The sequence below is a fragment of the Neopsephotus bourkii genome, unplaced genomic scaffold (genome assembly GCF_033783945.1).
Source record: "Neopsephotus bourkii isolate Nb327-2 ecotype Australia unplaced genomic scaffold, CSIRO-AGI_Nbou_v1 NB_39, whole genome shotgun sequence".
NCBI lineage: Eukaryota > Metazoa > Chordata > Aves > Psittaciformes > Psittacidae > Neopsephotus > Neopsephotus bourkii.
Window position 1 is genome coordinate 778133 of NW_026900556.1, and position 20335 is coordinate 798467.

Below are 20335 nucleotides of genomic sequence, written 5' to 3' on the forward strand. Positions count from 1 at the left end.
CAGGCTGAATTGTGCTCAAGTGGGCCTAAGTGGACTAAACTTGTCTGGGCTGAGCTGGAGTGGGCTGGGCTGTAAACTGGGCTGAACTGGGTTAAACTGGGCTGGGATAGGCGGGACTGGGCTAAAGTGGGCTGGTGTGAGCTGGCCTGAAGAGGGGTGTGTTGGGGTGGGAAGGGCTAAACTGGGCTAAAGTGGCCTGGAGTGGGCTAAATTGGGGTTAACTGTGCTAAAATGGATGTGAATTGGGCTAAAGCAGGCTGAAGTGGTGTAAACTGGGTTAAACTAGGCTGAAGTGGGCGGAAGTGCACTAAAGTGGGCTGAAGAGGGCTAAGGTGTGCTGGATGGTTCTGAGTTGGGCTAAACCCTGCTGAGCTGTGCTCAATGGATCTGGATAGGTCTGAATTGGTCAAAACTGGGCTGGGCTGGGCTTTACTGGTGTGAACTGGGATAAATTGAACTGGGCTAATCTGGGCTGGACTGAGCTAAACTGGGTTGCGGTGGGTTAAAGTGGGCTGGAGTGGGCTAAAACAGGGCTCAAGAGTGCTAAGGTGTGCTGGATGGTTCTGACTTGGGCTAAACCCTGCTGAACTGTGCTAAATTGGTCTGGGGAGGTTTGAACTGGGCTAAACGGGGCTGATCTGGTCTAGGCTAGGCTGGGCTTTACTGGTGTGAACTGGGTTAAACTGGTCTGAATTGGGCTAAAGCGGGCTAGGCTGGGCTAAACTGGTCTGGAGAGGGCTCAGCTGGTCTGAACTGGGTTAAAGTGGGCTGTGGAACCCCCCCAACCAGCCTGGTTTGCTTCAGGGGCCGCATCCAGCCCCTATGGCTTTGAGTGCACTGGGTGCAGGGGCAGGAGGAGGGGAGGCGTCGCAGGCGCCGCTCAGTCCCAGCCTGGATCCATTGGGGATGCCAGGGCTCGGCTGGGATCCTGCCCTCTCCCCTGGGCATCCACCCGTCTGGCTCCACCGTAATGACAGCGAGGTGGCGGCACAGAGACATGAAATGAGTTGCCCAAGGTCCTGTGGGAGAGCACCCGGCTGCAAAACAAGGCACGGCCACATGTACCGCATCCCTATGGATGCTCCATCCCTGGCAGTGCTCAAGGCCAGGGGCTTGGAGCAAGCTGCTCCAATGGAAGGTGCCTATGGCAGAGGGTTGGAACTGGATGAGCTTTAAGGTCCCTTCAACCCAACCCATTCCTTGATGCTATGATTCTATCGCAGGAGGAGGTGGTGGATGGTCCTGGCAGCACTGCCCTGCTGGGATAGGGAGTGGGAGCTGCCTGGAGCAGGGGGTTTTTGCGATGCCCTTTCCCAGCAGAGCCAGAACCAGTGACTAACACGGGTTTGCAGGCTGTTTACCTGGCGCTGGGGCTCCGGTTTGGATCCCTGACTCACTTCAGCGCCTTCCACTGCAGCTCCCTGCCAAACACTTCCATTTCCCCATCCTTTTAATCACCCTCATTTGAGGAAACCAAGCATCCCGGCTCTGAGCTGAACCTGTTAGGCACAGATACCCCATCCGGGTGTCCCCATGGTGGGGACTCATAGGGGACCTCTGCGGCTACGCCACGGCCCATGCAAGGGGGAGAGGTTTTGGCATCCCCATGAGCTGCACACAGTGAATGCAGCCCGGCAGGTTTGTGGAGAGGCCTGTCCCGTTCCGCTGGATTCTTGGAGAGGCTGGAGCCGCTTCCCGAGAGGAGCTGCCGGCTCCGGCGGGGCCGTGCGTGGCGCCAGGTCATGGCCCCAAGCCATGGTGCAGCTTGGCTGCAGCTTAGGGCATGGGAGACACCAGCCCTTGGCCCCCCTGCTCCATGCTCTGTGGTGGGGAAAGAACAGCCCCATTGCTCCAAGAGGGACCCCCCCAAACCTGTGGGGTCCTTGCCCCTTCTCTGTGCACATCAGTAGGGGGGGACTTGCACTGGTTATCCCCATTCCCTCTCCTCCTGCTCCTCACTTAAAGTGCTTTTAGAGGCACATCCTGCCTCACTTGGGCAGCGCAGGAGGATGCTGTGTGCAGCTGACCTTGCATCAGCCATGGGTACCATGCCGCTGCCCCAAGGAAGTGGCAAAGAGCTGGGGACCATGAGGATGCGACACAGGGGTGTCCATGGAGTTGCAGAGGGGCTTTTTGGTGGATGAAAAGCATCTCTGGGACGCGTGGGATGCAGGGCATCAGTAAGGGATGTGGTAGGGAAGAATCCAACAACAGGGATGGAGGGAGGGAGGGAAGAAAGGGAGATCCTGGCAGGAGAATGGTTGGGAAAACTTCCCACCTTTCTCTGCAGGGCAGGAATCCTGCAGTCATGTGCCAGGTGAACCCTGGACCCACAGCGAGGGTCTGTGAGTCCCAGAGGGATAAATCCTCCCTTCCTTGGGGAAGGGCTGTGCTGCTTTGACAACATCAGGATCAAGGGAAAGGAGAGAACATCCATCCGAACAGGAGGGTACCCCCAGCCCTGTGTATCCCTCCTGGGACCATCCCATGGGCTCGGGGCCACCCGGGATGAGGGTGCAGCCGTCCCATCCTAACCCGTGGCATTGCGTGCTGCGAGTGGCGATGGCAGGAGGGAAAGAGATGATTAAAGCAGCCTTTGATGAAGGAAAAGTTAATAAACAAGCAGGCAATTGTGCTGGGCTTTATTTACTCCGGGATGACAGCGTGGAGCCGGCGTGGCGAGGCCGGGCCCCACATCAAACAGCGGGGCAGCGCCAGGCGTGAGGGGACCGCGCCACCACCTCTTCTCCAACGGGTTTTTCCTGGTCCCAAGTATCCCAGGAAGGTCCATGAGGCTGTTCCTTAAAGCAGGGCCCTGTTCCATACCGGCGGGGGATGTTTGGGTGAGTGGGAGACACTGGGTGCCATTGCAGCATCCCCATGCAGCAGGATGTGTGGGGCTGGGGTGCACTTTGGATGTGCTGCTTAGCATCCCCCTGCTCCAGGGTTGGCATTCCCACCTCTCTCCTACCCTGGTGATGCTCTGAGGTCCCTGTTCTGGTCCATATCTGGTTGATGTGCTGAGTTTGGGCTGGGAGGGTAAAACCAGACGTGGCACGTGGAGGCCAAAGCCCGCACCCTTGCGCTGGGTCCTTATCTCCTGGTTGAGTGTATTTACCTGCCGGTGCTGCCGGTTCGCACCAGATAAAAGCACACTGGGCAAACAGGAGCTCCCCACTGGTCCCCGGGGTGGTGGCACAGTGGACAGGGAAGGACGTGCTCCCCTGTTCCTGCTTCATTCCAGGTGGGTCCCTAGAGATGGAGGGGTCACGTTGCCCCCCTACCAGATTTGGGTGCTCAAATGGGTGGGCAACCCCTCCATGTGCTCAAGGGGATGGGGACAGTGCCTCTCTGCAAGGGTTTGGCACCCTGGGGCTGCACCACCCATGGGACCATGGCACAGTAGAATGGGTTGGGTTGGAAGGGACCTTCAAAGCTCACCCAGTTCCAAGCCCCTGCAATGGCAGGGCCACCTTCCCCTGGAGCAGGTTGCCCAGAACCACATCCAGCCTGGTCTTGAATGCATTGCCCAAGCACAGCGTGAGCTGGCCTTGGAGGCTGCACCCCAGAGCACCCCTCTATTGGAGGGATGGTTCTGGGGGTGCAAGCCCCACACATTGCACCCCATGGCTGGGTGGCCAGGAGGGTCCTGGGATATGACACGGGGCTGTGTAGTGGGGTGTCACCGCACTATATGGGGGATCTGTGCACAGTGTGTATGGTGCGGGGGGTCAGCGTGCTGGGGTTCACGTATGACGGGGAGGAGCAGTGCATGGCATAGGGGTCACAACACGATGGGGCAGTGCGTGCGGGGGGCCTGGCGCACACTGCTGGGGGGGGGTCTCTGCACTGCAGGGACAGGGTGCGGAGGGCCCCACGCAACCCCTCCCGCGGGGGCCGAGCGGAGCCGAGCCGAGCCGAGCCGAGCCGAGCCGAGCGGAGCCGAACCCGCCCTCCGCTGTCAGCGCACCGCCCCTTCGCCCCATCCGAACGGTTCCGAAGCGGCCCCGCCGCGCCCTCCCCTCTCCTTGCACCCCATTGGCCAGAGAGCGCTTTTGTTAGCGTCGTAGCCCCGTTTCTATTGGTCAGCGGGGCTGCCCCTCAGCGCTGAGGCGCCGCCCTCCTTTCCGCCTGGCTCCGCGACGCTGGAAACTTTGCGGGCGGCGCAGTCGGTGGCGGCTCCCGCAGCACCGAGCACCCTGCGGGAGCCCTCGGGATCCCCCCCAGCGGCAGCAGCAGCAGCAGCAGCGCGGCCCCGCATCCCGGAACCTCTGCACCGCACCCCGGCAGTGCCCAGCTCCGCAGCACCGCGGCCTATGAGCCGGGCTCCGGTCTCTCCGGTTCTTAACCTCCTCCTCCATTGAGCGGGGCCGGTGTCGGTCGGTGTTTTCCCTGCCGCTCCGTAGGCAGCCAGGCGGAGGCCGCGGCCCGCGGTGAGGGCGGGCGAGGGGCGGCGATGGGCGCGGCGGCGGCGGCGGGCGGGCGCTCCGCGGGGCGCTGAGCGGGCTCGCCGCGGGCGCGGGGCCGCGCCATGGCCGCCAAGGACAACCCCTGCAGGAAGTTCCAGGCCAACATCTTCAACAAGAGCAAGTGCCAGAACTGCTTCAAGCCCCGCGAGTCGCACCTGCTCAACGACGAGGACCTCAACCAGGTGGGAACCGACCCCAAAACACGCTGCTTTACCCCCAAAAGCCGACCCCGGCGCCACGCCCCCTGCCCGCCCCTACGCGTCCCTTGCTTCAGGGCCTTGTGGGGTGCCTGTTGGCCCCCGTCTGTTGTTGTAGAGCCCCGTGGGTACCTCGGGGTCCAGTGGGTAGCTTGGGGTGCCGGGGGTGGCCCATTGGTAACCTACGAGTCCTGTGGGTAGCACAAGGGCCCATGGGTGCCTGCTGGCCCATTTGGTTAGCATGGGTTCCTGTAGGGTCCCATGGGGTGCCTGCTGGCCACATGGATATCATAGGGCTCTATGGACGCCTGCTGCCCCCATGGGTAGTGTGGGCTGTTCGGGGGTGTGTGTAGCTCTGTGGGGTGCCTGCTGACCCCACTTACAGCACAGGGACCCGCAGGTGTCCATGAAGCCCATGGCGTGTTCAGGAGCCCCATGCCTGCTCTTTGGTCCCATAGGTTGTCCAACGATCCCATGGGGTGCCTGCTGACCCCATGGATACCCAGGTGTCCCATGGGGCACCCGGCATCCCTACAGTGCCCACTGATCCCTCAGTGCTTCACCTTTTCCTGAGGCCAGCACTTTGAGTGATCCCAGCCCCTGTTGGGGTGCATGGCAGCAGGTGGGGGGGGATCCGGTGGGATTTATCCTGAAAGTCCTGGGAGAAACTCCATTGTAAATAAAACATCCCCTCCTGGATGTGCTGAACGCATCCCCCCCCATCTTACACCCCCCCCCCCATTCCCAGGAGGTGATCCCAAATCCTTCCCATGGCATGGGATCTGCCATGTCCAGGCCTTCCTCCTCTTCTTCCAGACCAGGGGGGGGGTGTTTAGGGTTGTAGGGGGCCTATCCATGGTGTCGGGTTGCGGGAAGCAGAGCCACCCTCTCTTCTCCCACACCTTTCTGTGCCGGGACTGACATCCCGGTTCCCGATCCTATTATGGCAATGAGATCAGACATATTGCTGCTCTCGCTTTGGGGGGGGGGGAAGGAGGGAAGGAGGGAAGGGGGGGGGATAATGAAATCTGAGGGCTAATATGGAAAAAATGTAACTGGAAAAAATGCCGTGGTGTGTGCGGGAAAGGGGCGGGCGGGAGCGTGGCGGCCGTGCCCAGACAAAGGAGCCATCCCAAAGGGGGCTTGAGGAAGAGCCCCCCACTCCCGGCCGGTTCCTTCCCGCTGCCCTGGTTGGGGTTTTGCTGCCTGTTTAGTGCAGTGCTTTGATTTGAAGTGTGTGTGTTGGGGGGTGTCAAAGCTTCTCCCATAGGGGAGCCAAGGCTGTTTGCTTTGTCCCTGTCAGGGTGACCCCATGGCTCCAATGGGGGATAGGGTCGGCCCCGCAGCCGGCTCCAGGGGCTCGGGTTGGGAAAACCAATCCCGCTCTCGGCTTCTCCCTTTGCAGCTGGGGTGAAGTAATCCCGCTTCCCAGATAAGATGGTGGCTCTGGTAGCGTGTGATGCAGGCACGCACCCTCCCGCCTTGCCGAGGAGCCCCCCCTGGACGCCTTATTCCCACTGCTTCCTCGCCACCCATCCGGATTCAGGCACCCAGCGAGGAGCTTGGATGCGAGGGTGTGCTCCAGCAGGAATAACGGTTCATTTAACAGCTCCTTGTTATTCTTCCTGTTGAATATAAGTTCTATGGAAGCTTGGTTTGTGTAGGGGGGGGATCCCACACTGCTGTGTTAGGGCTCTGCGCTCCGTACATCAATGGATCGGGATCGCGTTGGTGATTACCTAGAGTCAGGCTGGAAAAGGCTTTTTGAGTCATCTGACCTTTCCACTTGGCTTGCAGGAAAGGTGAAGGTTCTTCACACTTACGTACTCGGGTCCCTTTTGGCTTTTTATGGCATCAAGATACCTGTGTTGGTGTCAGAGCTGCTTCTCCTGCTCTTCCTGGAGCCCAGCGTGTGTTTGTCACCAATATTTAATGGGAGGAATGGATTCCCGTTGTACTCGGCATTAGGAACGGGGCTGGGAGAGGGAAATCCAGCTCCAAACATCAGGATTAATGAGCTGGAGCTCTCTAATAATAATCAGACTTAGCACTTCCAACTTCAAAGGGCTGTGTGGACGCTAAGTCCCTAATCCCGGGAGCGCTGTGTTCACGAGTTGTTTTTGTGTGTGGCTGTGCTGCCCTTTGGGGCTCGGTGTGACTTAGGGCAGCTACGTGTGGTCCTGCTACCTCTCGGAGCTCCGGTTGGCCCCTATGGGGCTGTAGGTGGGAGGTGTTGTGCCCTCCATCTCCCCCCCAATCCCAACCTGTGTTTGACCTCCTGGGGTGCATGCCAGCACTGTGTCTGCTTCCCCTTTGGGACAATGTGTTGCTGTGGTTGTAGGAACAACCCCTGATGTTCCTATGGGTCTGATCTGTGTGCAGGATGAGGCCTGTGGTCCCTAGTAGATCCAGTGCTGTTAATGGCTCTGTCCCGGCTGCTTCACTCACCAGCTCACCTTGTGCTGCCCCTTTCCCGGCAAGGGAGACATTCCCTGTTCCTGGGAATTCCCTCTTTCCTGGCAAGGTGTGCCTGTGCTGGCACCGCACCGTCCCCTTTAACACCCTGCAGACCTCATGGGGAGGTCAGCTTCCCAGAGCCTGCCCTAGGAATACAGATGGTTCCCTGCAACTCCCTTCTACTTCCAGATCAAAACCAGTTCATTGGGACCCTCTTCCCAAGGAAGCCACCCACGGCTCTGCAGGTCCATGCGGGTCCCCGAGGGGTCCCCACTCTCCACACCAGCTGGCCTGGACCTGTGTGCACATGCCTTTGGCTCATAAAGAAGATGAAGCCCCCCACACACAACAGGAGGAGGAGGCTGGGAATTCACCCCAAAACCCCGCTTGGCCTGGACTGGAAGAAGAGCAGAGCGTAAAGCAGTTGCTTTTAATTTGCTCCATGCATGTGCTCTCTCGGGGCATGGGGACTGGCACAGATAGAGGAATGTGAGGACGTCTTTCCAGCTACCAGGGCCTTTTTTTTCCCCTCCTTTCCTTTTGGAGATCATGGCATGGATGCCCAGAGGACCACCCAGTTAGAAAATGGAGCTCGCAGGCTTTTCCCACTGCCTCTTCCCAACCCGTGATGCCCCTGCTCCCTGCTGGGGGTGGTTATTTCCAGCTCTCCTCCATTGGACATTATCACTTTCCTACTGTTCTGGATGCTGGACAGCCCTGAGGCTGGGGCATTGCATCCATGGGGCTGCGATGCCCTGGGCTGGGGTTTTACCCTGGCTATGGACATTGTCCAAAGGGCAGCAGGGTGAGGGATCATGTCCCGGGCATGCTTCTGCTTCTGTTCCCTGCTCTTTGGGGAAGGAAAAGCCCCCTCTTTGCTGGAAGCAGCCCCCGCTCTTGCATTCCCTGCTCCCTGTTGTATCATGCTGCAAAAATCCGCCTGTACTTGCCTGATTATTAGGACCAAACAGGGGGAGATTCTCTGCAAATGTCAGACCCGCCTCCCATGGGGACTTGGGGGGCATGGCCAGAGGGTTTGGGGTGGGAAGAGTCATGGGGAATGGGCAGCGTTCCACCCTTGGAGGGCAGGGATGTCACGTTGGATGCCAGGCTGGGCTTTGGGTGCCCTTAACCCTCGCTGTGACCCAAGGGAAGGGCCTTTGGGTGCTGGAGAGCCGTCTCCTTCGCACCCTTCCTTGCTGCTGTGTGTTTTGCATGGCGCCGCACCTTATCTGCTCTGGCACCCGAGGAAGTGATAAATCCCCTCTCCAGCGCTCCAGAGAGATGTTGTGGCTTCTCCCAGGCGCTGCGGGAGCCCGTCGTGGGAGGTGGTTAGATACGCCTGCTCGCTGCGGGGCACGCCGGGCTGTGGGGCTGCTCAAGGAGCGAGGAGCTGGGATTGCAGAGCCTGTTCCTTCCTACTCCCATCTTGCTGCTGCTGCTGCTGCTTGACAAATTGCCCGTGCACGCCGCAGCCGGCCCCTTCCAGCTCCAGCTCCCAAGCTTATGGCAGCGCTCGGACGCAAGCACAGCCCCAGGGCCAAGGTGTTTGCTGGAGACTGGTTGTTTGCACAAAGGGTGAATGCAACCTTTCCCCTTCCTGTTCCTCCGGTCAGTCGGTCTCTGCTGCTGCCCACACGCTGCCCAGGCAGCTCTTTTCCTTTGGGGTTTGCTGATGGCAGGGTGAGGGTTGGTTGTTGGGGTGCCGAGAGAGCTGTGCTATGCATGATGCCCATCAGCCACCCCATGGCAGTGTCACCTTGTGCTGCTCGCACCCCAGGTCCAGCCTGTCCGGTCTGGTTTGGTCTCTTCCTGCACATTGAGGTGTGTTGGTGGTGGAAGCCTGACCTGGTGATTTGCAGCTTCAGCAGCAGCCAGCTCATGCCCTCACTTGTGCTGTGTAAATGTGGCTCTGCAGGAGAGCAGGAGGTGGATGGAGAGGGGGATCTGGGATACTGGGGCTCTAATGGTCCATGGGGCATCCTGCTGGGAGCATGCAGTGCCTGTCTCTCAGTTCCTAGAAGCTGTGCCGTGAGCAGGAAAGCCTGCTTGGGTATGGCATCCCATTCCCTCCCTCAGCACCACGTCACCTTCCCCATTCCTGCTAGGTGACAGCAGCTCCGACTCACCCGTCAGCGATGTTCTCCCTGGCTCCAAGGTGCGCAAAACCGAGAGTGGAGCGGAAATGTCCCAGATTTCCTCTTTTGAGGTTGCAGCCACAGCGTTTGCAGTGAACTTTCCCTTTGAGATGTGTCACAAACAGATCCCTACCTCTGGGGAGCCCTGAGTGGTTCAGGAGGTGGTGCACAAGGGACTAGGACCTTACTGTCCCCTATGCTTTCCTATGGGTCTGGGTGAGAGCTGGGACCCCGTTGCAGTGGGCTGCTTTCAGAGCGGTTCCTTTGGTGACTGTTGGCACTGAAGCCATAAAGGTGGTGGGGTGGGATGCACGATGTGTTCACCCACAGCCTGGACCAGGCTGAGGACATCATTTTCTCATGGGGCTACTGCTTCCCCAGTGCCCAGGGCTCTCTGCATTCAGTGCTGGGAGGCAGAGGCTAAAGTTCTGCTGCAGCAGTCCATTTCCCAACCCCACTCTTCCCACTCCATTGCCAAGCCTGAGCAAAACAAGCCCTGCCTCCACCCGAGACAGGCTCATTACGTCTGCCGGCAGCCTAAACAGATTATCCCTCCCGCCACGCGTTCCCAGCCAGGGCTCTCTCCCAGCCATGGATGCGGGCTTTCCTCACAGCACATTGGGATGGGTAAAGGGCTGGCTGTGGGAGCATCCCCAGCACCCTAACAGGGATGTGGGTGCTGTGCCATGGGGCTGAATCTGGACCCTAAATTAGATGATCTCGATTTCCTTTCCAACCCTAACTATCCCATGATTCTACGTGGCTGTCAGTAAAGCTTTCCTGTTCTGCTTTGTGCAGTGAGCTCTTGTAGGATGTTGTATGGCCAACTGGTGCGCATGGAGGAGGGAAGAGGTGAAGGTACCACCACCAAGCACAGCAGATGTGACAGCCTGTCCAGTGATGCTGGTTGGTGTCACAGCCCACCTCTGGGCTATCATGTTCTTGTGCCCCATCCTGCCCACTGGAAGGAGGTGACTGTGCCTTCTCTGCCCTGGGGATGTGCAGGGGTTCCTGCATCACCCTGTGCTTTGGGAAATGCTGTGTGCCTCTGCATATCCCTTTAAGCCCAGACCCCCAGCTGCTGGGAATCACGTTCCCAGTGCTGGTGGAGCTGCCTGGGGTGGTTTGTCCATGCCTGGGCAGCATCAGCACAGCAGCCTGACAGCTTTGTGTAAACCGAGCTGGGGCCGCTTCCTTCTCTGCTTCCTTCCCACTCTCCGTGCTCCAGCACCAGCCTGGGGTGCTCAGCTGGAGGCAGCATCCTCCCCTTAATGCAGCACAGGGCTCGGTGGGGCAGCGACCTGAGGGGCAGGTGAGGGGCTGCGGAGCAGCAGGATGGGGGCCCATCCCAAAGCTAAGCAAGGCCAGGCAGGATCAGAGGCGGGATGGGAGACCTGGGCGTTCCCAGAGGTGCGACAGGAAGCGGAGCGATGGCGAAAGGGTGTTTCTGTCTGAGTCAGCCTCTGCTGATCCCATAGGGTAGGACACAACCAGGCACTGTGGGGCTCCAAGCTCACCTCCCACCTCCTGCTCCCCCTGCAAGGCGCTGTGCCTGTATCCCTGCTTTTGGGTGGCGAGAGGTGCACATCTCCCCCGGAGCAGCGAGGCAGCAGCTCCAGCACCTCCCAGCCCAGGCCATGGTGAGGGGTTGGCTTCGTCACCGCGAGCTGTGCCAGAGGAACCGGCTCTCCTCTTCCTGCCCGCCCCACGAGCGTCACCCCACCCCAGTGGATGCTCCACACCAGCTGCCCTCTGCTCTGCTTTCCATGGCGGTCTGTGGCTCACCCCTCGGCCAGGTACAGTCTGGATAAAGGCAAAGCTGTCTGAGCATCCCGTGTGGTTGGGGGAGAACCACCTGGGATTGCTCTCTGGAGCTTGTGGGAGGTGGTTGGCAAAGAACCTTGGGGTTGCTCTAATGCACAGCGTGAGGTCGGACGGATCTGCTTGGACAAGGGAAGTTTTCCCTCTGAGCTCCTAGTGCTGAGCGTTGCATTTTCCTCCTCTTGCTGAGCTCTCTGCTGTGAAGCAATGCAAGGCTCCAGCTCCATCCTGGTGCAGCAACACCCCCCCCCCCCCCCCCCCCAAGACCTGCCTCCCACAGCAGCTTCAAGCAGGTTTATTTTAAGCCTCACTTCAGCAAGGCCATTCCAATGCAGGTGTGATGGGGTTATTTCAGACATCCCTTTTTATTTAGGCTTGTACCTCTCTGGGCTTGGTTTTAGCAGGAGCTTGTTTTGGGTTGGCTTTAAACAGCACTGCTGTGTGTTCATGTGTTGGTGGGTGGAACTGGGCTGCCCACGCTGCCTGGCTCGGATTCCTGCCTTTCAGCTATTTTGGTGTCAGAATCTGAAATTGGACTCTTCTGCTGAAATAAGTATAGCCCACTGGTGCTTTTTTGTGACAGCAGCAAAGAAATGACTGTGCTTGGTGTTAAGGGCATGGATTTCAGGTGCTCAATGCTTTATATATAGTCAGTTGAGCCAAAAGTGGAGTGGTTGAGGGTAAAATAGTGTTTGCTGAGGGCTGTGAGCCAGGCTGAGCTAGGACTGGGTTTCACACCTGCAATACTGGGTTAAGGCTGCTTGCTGCCGACCCAGTTTGGTGTCCCCTGTTTGGGTTTCACTGGTATGTGGCCCTGGTGTGGCACTGGGATTTGCCTGCTGCCTGTCACACTGGGGATGGATGGTGCTGGGGTGCAGTGGGATGATGCTTGGGGTGGTCTTGCTGGGAGAGCTGCGGTGCTGTGGCTTGTGTTGGGAAGAGATTTTGCTTGTGGGTTGAGTGTTTGGCTGTGTGCAGAGGGGAAAAGAGGGGGACAGGGAAGGTCTGAGCCCTACAGGCAGCTCGGCTGCCCATAGCATCACCCCTGAGCGTGCTGTCTTAGTGTGGCAGTGCCGAGCATTGGGAATGCTGTGTCCTGCTTGCGTGGACATCCTCTTGTTCTTGAGTGATGGAGACTGCTCACAATATCTTCTCAAGCATCAGGGCTGGTTGCTCAGGGCTCACTGTGAGTGCATTTGGGGACCCCTTTTCCCGCTACAGTGACCCACTGAAGGCACTTCCCACCTCTCTGCTGGCTCACCTTTGGTGAGTGACTTGGAATACTGCCTTTTCCCTTATAAACCAGAAGGGAAATCAGGGCAAGGCCATTGCAGGCGTCCCTGCCAAGGCCACACAAGTGACTGCAGCCACATCCCTGCACCGTGGGGAGCGGTGGGAGCCTCAGCTCCAAAGTCCTCCCCTTGCGTGGGCACGGGGTGCGTCACGGGCACCTTTGGGTGGGGGCACGGGGCGGGTGGATGCCGGGGTGTGCCGGGGGGAGTGGCGGAGCATGGCTCATCCCACCGGACATGGGTTGGGCACAGAGCCGGTGGTGCCATGGGGGCCATGGGCGAGCAGGGCATCAGCACCCAGGTGAGCAAGGGGGTGACACCAAACCCAGGGAGGGCTTTGGGGTGGGGGTGAGGCTGGTGGTGGTTGTGGGAACAGGCGGGTGCAGGGGTGCCTCAGGCCAGCTCCTCCATTCCCAGCCCTCCATTGTTTTTAATCCCCTTTAAAGCGAGGGGGAAGGAAGGAAGATCTCAAATCATGTTTTCCCAGCTGCTGGCAGAGCAACACCTAAAGCTGAGATACCACATTGGGGAGGGTTGGGAGAAGAGATTCTGTTGTTTCTTTTCACTTCATGAACACTAAAAGGGCTCCTCCGGCTTGTTTCCAGTTTGCTTACTCAGTGCTTCATGCGTTTGACAGTTTCTGGTGCATAGGCACTTTCTTCTATTGTTCGCAGGGATTTTTCCAGAGGGGAAACTTTTGAACATTACAAAACCACAGAAACTGGCAGGAGGAATCTCAGGGAGGTTTCAGAAAGGAAAAAGAATGGAAGCAACCAGAATAGCCAAAGAGGAGCTGGGAACGTGGGTCCTTGTTGCTGGGTGAGCGTGGATGTGTCATGGTGGGAAGCAATGTCCCTGCTCCTGAAGCTGGATCTGCCCTTGGTTTCCTCACTCCTGGTACCTCAGTGGTGTGGCAATGCCTTCCCACTCTTGCACCAGGATTTGGCCCCAGCCCTTGCCAGGAATGGGGTTGGCTAATAGTTTGCAGCAGGAGCGGTGCCTATAGGATTTTGAGGGGAGAACATGCCTAGTGCCCATCCCATCCCTCACCGTAGTGTTCCCTGCTCTGTGCTCACTTCTGTGTGTGCTTCTATGCCCAAAGCACTGGCGGAAAGAGCCTGGTTGTTTTGTTCCACTGATAAATGGTGCTGGAAGGCATTCCTTTCCGGGTATTCTTTCCCTTTCTCTTCCCGGCCCGGTTGAATGAGCTGTTTTTCCCCTCTGCCTGGCTCTGACCTTCCTGCGTGCTGGGAGCCGCTGATGGGGAGGAGCGGGCTGGCAGCGGGGTGGGATGTGCAGTGCAAGGGAAGTGGCTGCGAGCTGGAGAACTGCCAGCAATGGGTAGTTTGTCCTCTCTTAATTAACAGAAGGAAAACATGGAGCTCTCCTTGGGAGTGTGTTTTTGCTGTGGAGTAGAGGCACGCCGCTGATGGCGAGGGGAAGAGTTGTGAGTGAGGATGAGCTAGGGAGATTGGTGCTCTTGGTATGATGCCGAAGGAGCTGAGATTGGAGGTTGGGGTTGGGGTTTTACCTCATCCCAAGTCCTCATTTCAGTCCTGTCTGCAAATGGGATATATAAGGTTTCCATCAAGCATCAGGGTCAGGGCTCAGTTTGCCGGCGAACTCATGGAGCTGCCTTCACGCCAGGGTCTGGTAGCGTTTCCCATAGTGGTGCTGTTCCATGGTGAGCTTGGTTTCCTCTATGCCTGACGTGTTTCTCTGCTGTTTCTTTGCAGGCCAAACCCATTTATGGTGGCTGGCTGCTGCTGGCCCCGGAAGGAACGGACTTTGACAACCCTGTCCATCGCTCCCGGGTAAGCAAAGCCAAACACTCTCTCCCTGTGCCGCGGGTAGGGATGGCAGGAGGAGCAGTGAGTTCCTATCCTTGCCCCAGGAGTGCTGCAGGCACCTCCATGCATCTGTCCTCTTGTGCAAACCAGGAAGCTGGGAGAGGTTTCCTGCAGCAAGGTTCAAATGCCTGCTCTGGGATGCAAGGTCTCCTGTGCTGGGCAGGCTCAGTGCTCCTGTGCAGCTTTACTGCTTGCTGCCGTTGCTTTTTGATGCTTGATGATGCTCTGGTTGGCCTGACACGTGCCATGCTGCTTGGGAAGGCTCTCAGGCCAACAGAGTGTGGGCTGTGAGGCTCCAAGCTGTGCTGGGACCATCAGCAAGGCACCCAGTTTCCCTTTATTTGCTGCAGCTCATCATGGGCATGCCCAGAGGCCGCATCCCATCTCCTGACGTGGATACCTCTGTGTCAGGTCCTGCAGCAAGGAAGGGGCTGAGAGGTGATTCCTATCTGCTGTAACCTTATGGAGCTCTGAAGCTGAGTGCATTGGCAGCAAAACGAAGCACACTCAGCTCCTGCCCAAAGGGGTTTGCTTGTGCCTTGCAGAGCATCCCCACTTTCCTGCCCTAGGGGGATATATGAGCCCCAGAAATAAGAGGCCAGGCTGAAATCCTTTCATTGCTGGCTTGTGACAAGGACTCGCAGCCTGTCCCCGGGCTGCTCTTCCAGGGAACTGGCTGCTGAGGCCACCAGGACAGGGCTGTTTTGAGCATGGGAGCGATGGCAATGGCCCGTGAACCCTCTGTCATGCAGCCAAAATGCTCTCGGAGCTGAACTCAGGGTTCTGATTCAGCCTGGGGTATGTGGGGCATGGTTTGCAGTCACAGCTAATAGCAGGCTTGCTGGCCCTCCATTAAGGAGACATGGGACTCTGGTCCCCGCTAGAGCAGAGGCTGGGTCTTGTGGAGGTCTGCAGGGTCCTGGGGAGTTCTGCTTGTCCCTGAGTACCTTGGACTTTGCCCGAAGGGCTGAGAAAAGCAAGATAAGAATTGCTGCACTGGGGCTATGAATCTGGGGCCTTTTTCCTTTCAGCCTGTTCAACCAGTTTGTGCTCTTGGCTGAAAACAACCTGGCACATAAGGGGGAAAGAAAAAAAGGGCAGTTTTCCAGCCAGATCAGTTCTCCAATCTGCTCTGCTGCAGAAGCAGCAGTGCCAGGGGAGGCAGGGCCTGGGCAAAGGAGGGGCAGTCACCATTCAAATTGAGCTCATGCCCTGCTGGGGGGCATGGAATGTGACAGCCTGTCCCCCTGCAGCGCTGGGTGATGGAGTAGATGTCACAGGGTGAAGCTGAGGGCTGGGAGCACTTAGTTCTGCAGGTCTCTTGGAGAGCGGTGACAGAGCTTGTGGGCATCCTCTGGGAGAGGAGGAGGAGGAGATGCCTGGTTCCAGCCTAGAAGCTGGTGGGTTTTGTCTCCTGTATGGTTAAACAAGGCCAACTTGGGGTCTGTGTTCTGCTGCTTAGTGAGACCTGAGTTTGTCCCCTGTTCTCACAAGTCCCTACCACAAAGGCATTTTGGTGCCTTTTCTCTCTGCCCTGGCTTTCTGATGTGCAGCTCCTGTGGCCCTGGCGAGGCCCAGGGCTTGGTGGGCACTGCTGTGACCTTTGTTGCCTTCCCTTGCAGAAATGGCAGCGTCGGTTCTTCATCCTCTACGAGCACGGGCTGCTGCGCTATGCCCTGGACGAGATGGTGAGTGCTGCCATGGAGGTGCATGTGGGGATCAACCTCTGCTGCTCGTGGAGTGATGCTTCTGGCACAGGGAATGGGGAGGTCTCTTCAAACCAGTGAAGAGTTGTGCTTGCTGGGCTTGACTTAAAGCTAGGCTGGGTTTGCATGGATGGTCTATGGAGGATATTGGGGTTTGGAGCCATGTGGGTCCCACTTGGCATGGGATTGGGATCCTGTTGCTGACAGATCCCACACTGGTAGGGAGCACTAGGGGCATCCTCAAGGTTGTCTTCCCTCTTTTCTGCCCTGATCCTTGGTGCCAGCTGGGGATTGGTGATGGTGAATCACCTTGGCAGTGCCCTGCCTACTGATGCCCATGGAAAGTAGGTCAGCTGGAACACCTTCCTGCTGCCTGCTCTGGAGCTGCGGCCCACCACCAGCACTGCTCCCCTTGTAAAACAGAGCAGGGAGCTGAAAGGAAGGGAACCCCATCTGCTGCAAGCTGCAAAGCAGAGCCCATGATCCCAGTGGTTTTATCCTCCTGCCTGCAACAAACCCATGGGAGGTTGCCTATGTTTGCGTGTGCCAGCACACCCCATGTGCTGGGATGTGCCTGGGCGGGAGGCTCGGGAAGCCAGGCGTGCTGGGATGTGGGGCAGGGACGTGTGGGGACCTGTGTCTGCAGTGGGGAGGTGCCTTGGTCCTCCTCTGATGCCTTTGTGAGGGCACCGTGCAATGGGGCACAGCAGCACAGCGAGCGCTGCTCGAGTTTCAGGCCTTGGTGCTTTGTGTTTATTCCTTGGGGTTGATCCAAGTGTCCTGAATAATTGAAATGGCTCGGGAAGGAGCAGCGGAGGCTTTTAATATGTTTTTAGTGTTTCAGTAACCTGGTGTTTCATGTCTGATAAGGAGAGCTCTGTGTGACTGGTTGGAGCAGGGAGATGCCCCAGTTCGAGGTAGAGGTGCAAGGATGCTGGGAAGCATAGTTTGTGATACTGGTGCTTTGCATCCCGAGGAGGTTGATCTGCCCCAGGGCCGGAGCAGATGGGGAGCGATCCAGCCTCGTTGGCACCACAGGGGATCATTGCTGAGAGCACACAAAGGAGAAGGAAAGCATCCTGCAATTCTCCAGGCACCTCTTGGGCTTTTTCCCTTTGAAAAAGTGGGAAAAGCCATACATAAAAGAGAGCGTGCACATGTGCAGTGTGGGTCAGTGTGCTGAGCAGTGTGATATGCATCTCCATGCTGGACCTCTCCTTGGCTGCTGCTCTGCACCCCTCCAGCCTCCTGATGTAGCTCTGACCCAGCAGAGCGCTGCTGGGATGGGGCACTGGGACTCCCTGTGGTCCCACGGGAGGAGGGCAGGAGAGCTTGGTCTGGCCTTGCTATAGCCATAGATGGAGGAGATGGTCTCAGCTCCTTCCTCCTCCTCCTTGGGGTCTGACACATGGTGTAAAAATACCCTCCTGACCTTTCTCCTGAGCACATCTCTGTGTGGGATCCACACTGCTGTGGGCACCAGCTCTGTTAAAGGTGTTGCCTGGCCATAGCTGGGCACAGCCTGCCCCAGCCCCTTCCATCTGCATTGGAGCATCCCTAAACATGGAAGCTGGGCTGGGGCAGGAGGAAAAGCCTCTGAGCAGGAGGAAAGGGAAGGTTTTGTTGCTGCTCAGCCCATGCAGGAGCAGGGCTGGGGATGGGGAGTGAGGAATGCCAGAGACAGGGACCATCTTCTGCATGTGGGAACTTGTCCTGGGGCATGTCCTGTGCTTGACCTTGGGGAAGCTGTTTTCTGCCAAACCACCAGGCCTTGATCCCTGTGCATCGGGTGCCAGCATGGCTTGGCTGGCAGGAGCAGGGCCCCTTCCAGCAGCCCATGATGCCCTTGCTCTGTCCATTGTGGCAGGGCCGAGCTCACTCCCTGTGTGCCCGGAGTGGAGCACATTGGCTTCCCACCAGGCAGGGCAAGAGCATGGCTCAGAGTGCCACAGCTCCAGTGGGTTTGGGACTCACTGCCCACATCCCACAGCATGAGGTTGTGATGGCTGAGTGCTGGGGGTCACTGGAGGGGATTGGTGGTACCCGGCTGAGGCTGTCCGCAAGCACATCCCTATGGGATGAGGGATCCCATGGGGGCTTCTGCACAGGGGCAGCCCCCTCAGCGTGATGGGAGCCAGGCAGCAGTTGGCTGCAGACCTCCCAGCTATGGGATTGCTGTGCCTTGAACCTCTCAGACGTGGGTTTTGTGGATTGGGCAATTTCTGCTCCTATTAAAAGCAAGAGAGGTGGGCTCAGGAGGGGAGCCCCAGTCCCTTCCAGACTTACTCATGTTTGGTGTTGGAGTGGTTTGAATAGAGAAAGCCTTAGTAAAAGGTGGGACAAGTAGGCACCAGCCACTCTACTGGCACCCAGCTTCCTCTTGAGAGCTACCCGTGTCCCTGAGCCAGTCCTGAGTCTGTTCTCCTGCTTGGCCACCTTCCATCCATCCATCCATCCTATTTCCAGTCTGAAAACAGACCAGTTCTGCACAGTGGTTTGAATGGGGAGAGCATGCACAGGATGTGGACCTCAGTCCCCTTGGACACAGCCTGAGCTGCCAGATGTGCCCCCCTCGAGGTCTCCCTCTTTCACTCCGGGTGCTGTTCCTCCTTGGGAATGCCAAGCAGAGCACATCCCATCCCTTTCCCGTCTGCGGGGAGGATGCCAGGAGCCCTTCCCAGCTCTGCCGAGCCCTGGCTAAGCCGAGCTTGCTCGGACGTGCAGAAATTCCTCCCTCCCAACCACGGCTGGATGTGGATCGTGTGATTGCTTGGGGTTGCCTTCCCATGCTGAGCTGCTGCAGTTACCCCCGTGCAGGGCCAGGTGATTCAGCTGGAGGATGGCAAACCCACTCCTGCATTGAGTTGAGGGAAGGGAGGAAAGAGGGTTACAGAGAGGCAGGGACAGGCTCATGCATTGCGAGTGTCTGAGGACGTTTGTCTCTGTGTGTTCCCCAGTCCTGTGGCACTCCCTTGGTTTTCCCCATGTTCCCTTATTCCCTGTTGCATGGAGAGCGAGATTAAAGCCTGCCAAAACACATAAGCCAAGCCAAAGGCACCCAGAGACTTGTTATGGAGGTGAAAGAGCCATCTTTGGCACTTCATATTTGATACTGAACCTGTCTAGGTCTTCAGCCCATGGAGGAGCAGCCTGGGCTGGGAGGGATGGTGCTCTCACTTGCAGGGATGAAGGGAAACCCCTGCCAGGATGATGAGCAAAACCAGTGCTGGGATGGTTTGGGAGGCTTTTGGTTGAGGTATGGGAGCTCCCACACATCCAGGGCTGGGATGAGAGGATGGAGCCAGAGAGTGGCAAGTGCAGAGCGTTTGCCTCCCTTTGTTTTGATTGCTGGTCTATACTTAGCGGCTGAGGTCTCTATAAATAGAGCCCTGCTGCGTGGGAACGCAGTGGAGGGGCAGAGGCTGTGCAGGAGGGGTTTGCAGGGATGCAGAGCGCTGTCCCATCCCTCCCTGGACCTCCCACATCCAGCCATGGATGGATGGATGGATGGATGGATGGATGGATGGGTGGATCCAGCCCTGTGGATAGAGCAGCTCAGAGAAGAGGGTTTGGATCTCCAGCCCAGCCTCTTAATGACTTCATGTCCATAGGCTGATCTCTGTGCCTCTTTACTCCTCTGCCACTTCCCTTGGGTTGGGATTTATACTAGGGTGGCATTTGTCCCCAGCAAGAGCTACATCCTCCCTGGAGGTGTTCTCCCATCACACCAGGGTGCTCTCACTGGCTGCTTGGGACTATTTGTTTCTCTTTTCCTTTGTGGGTATGTTGGTTGAAAGCAGGACAAAATTGAGGCTCACTTGGGAGCATCTCAAGCATTGCTGTTGTGGATAACTAACACCAAGGTTATGGGTATACGTGGATAACTAACACCAAGAAGAGAGCATCTTCTGGATGGGCTTTCCCAGCTCCCTTGCAGAGGGTCAGGAGGAGCATCCTTGTGCGCTACATGTCCTTATCCCGACAAACTGGCCTTGCTCCATGTCTGGCACCTTTCAGTGTGGCAGGGAAGTGTTGAGGATGGGCTGTGAGCCCTGCTTCTACCATACCCCTTATTTGCTGGAGTCAGATGGCTTTCTAAAATGGGGGGGTGGGGGTATTCTGCTTCTAAGAGGATGCTTAAACCAGTAGTCAGCCACCTCCATTCCACAGTTTGCTCATGCATATGGGGTTGGGTGGTTGTATCCTGTGCAGAGATCCTTGCAGCACCATAGTCCTGCTCTTAATCCAGGGACTGACATAGATTCTAATAGCATTAACTCCACATAATGGAGTGCACATCCCTGCTCCAGCCTGGAATGGCTGGGAGGGAGGTCAGGAGGGAGCTGGAAGCTGATGGAACTGGGGTGGGATGAAGAGCGAGACCAGATGGCATCTGGCAATGGTT

The 20335-nt window shown here is 57.8% G+C and overlaps 1 protein-coding gene across 7 annotated transcripts in view; it reads left to right on the forward strand.

Moving 5' to 3' along the window:
• Positions 1–4474: 4474 nt before the first annotated feature.
• MPRIP (myosin phosphatase Rho interacting protein) overlaps positions 4475–20335 on the forward strand; it is a 73476-nt gene continuing 57615 nt past the window's right edge. For all 7 annotated transcript variants that reach the window (XM_061346092.1, XM_061346082.1, XM_061346062.1 and 4 more), the window contains exons 1-3: positions 4475–4651; positions 14111–14188; positions 15847–15912. In XM_061346092.1, the coding sequence (XP_061202076.1) occupies positions 4532–4651; positions 14111–14188; positions 15847–15912 (264 nt within the window). In that variant the 5' untranslated portion in view covers positions 4475–4531. The remainder of the gene's footprint in view (positions 4652–14110; positions 14189–15846; positions 15913–20335) is intronic.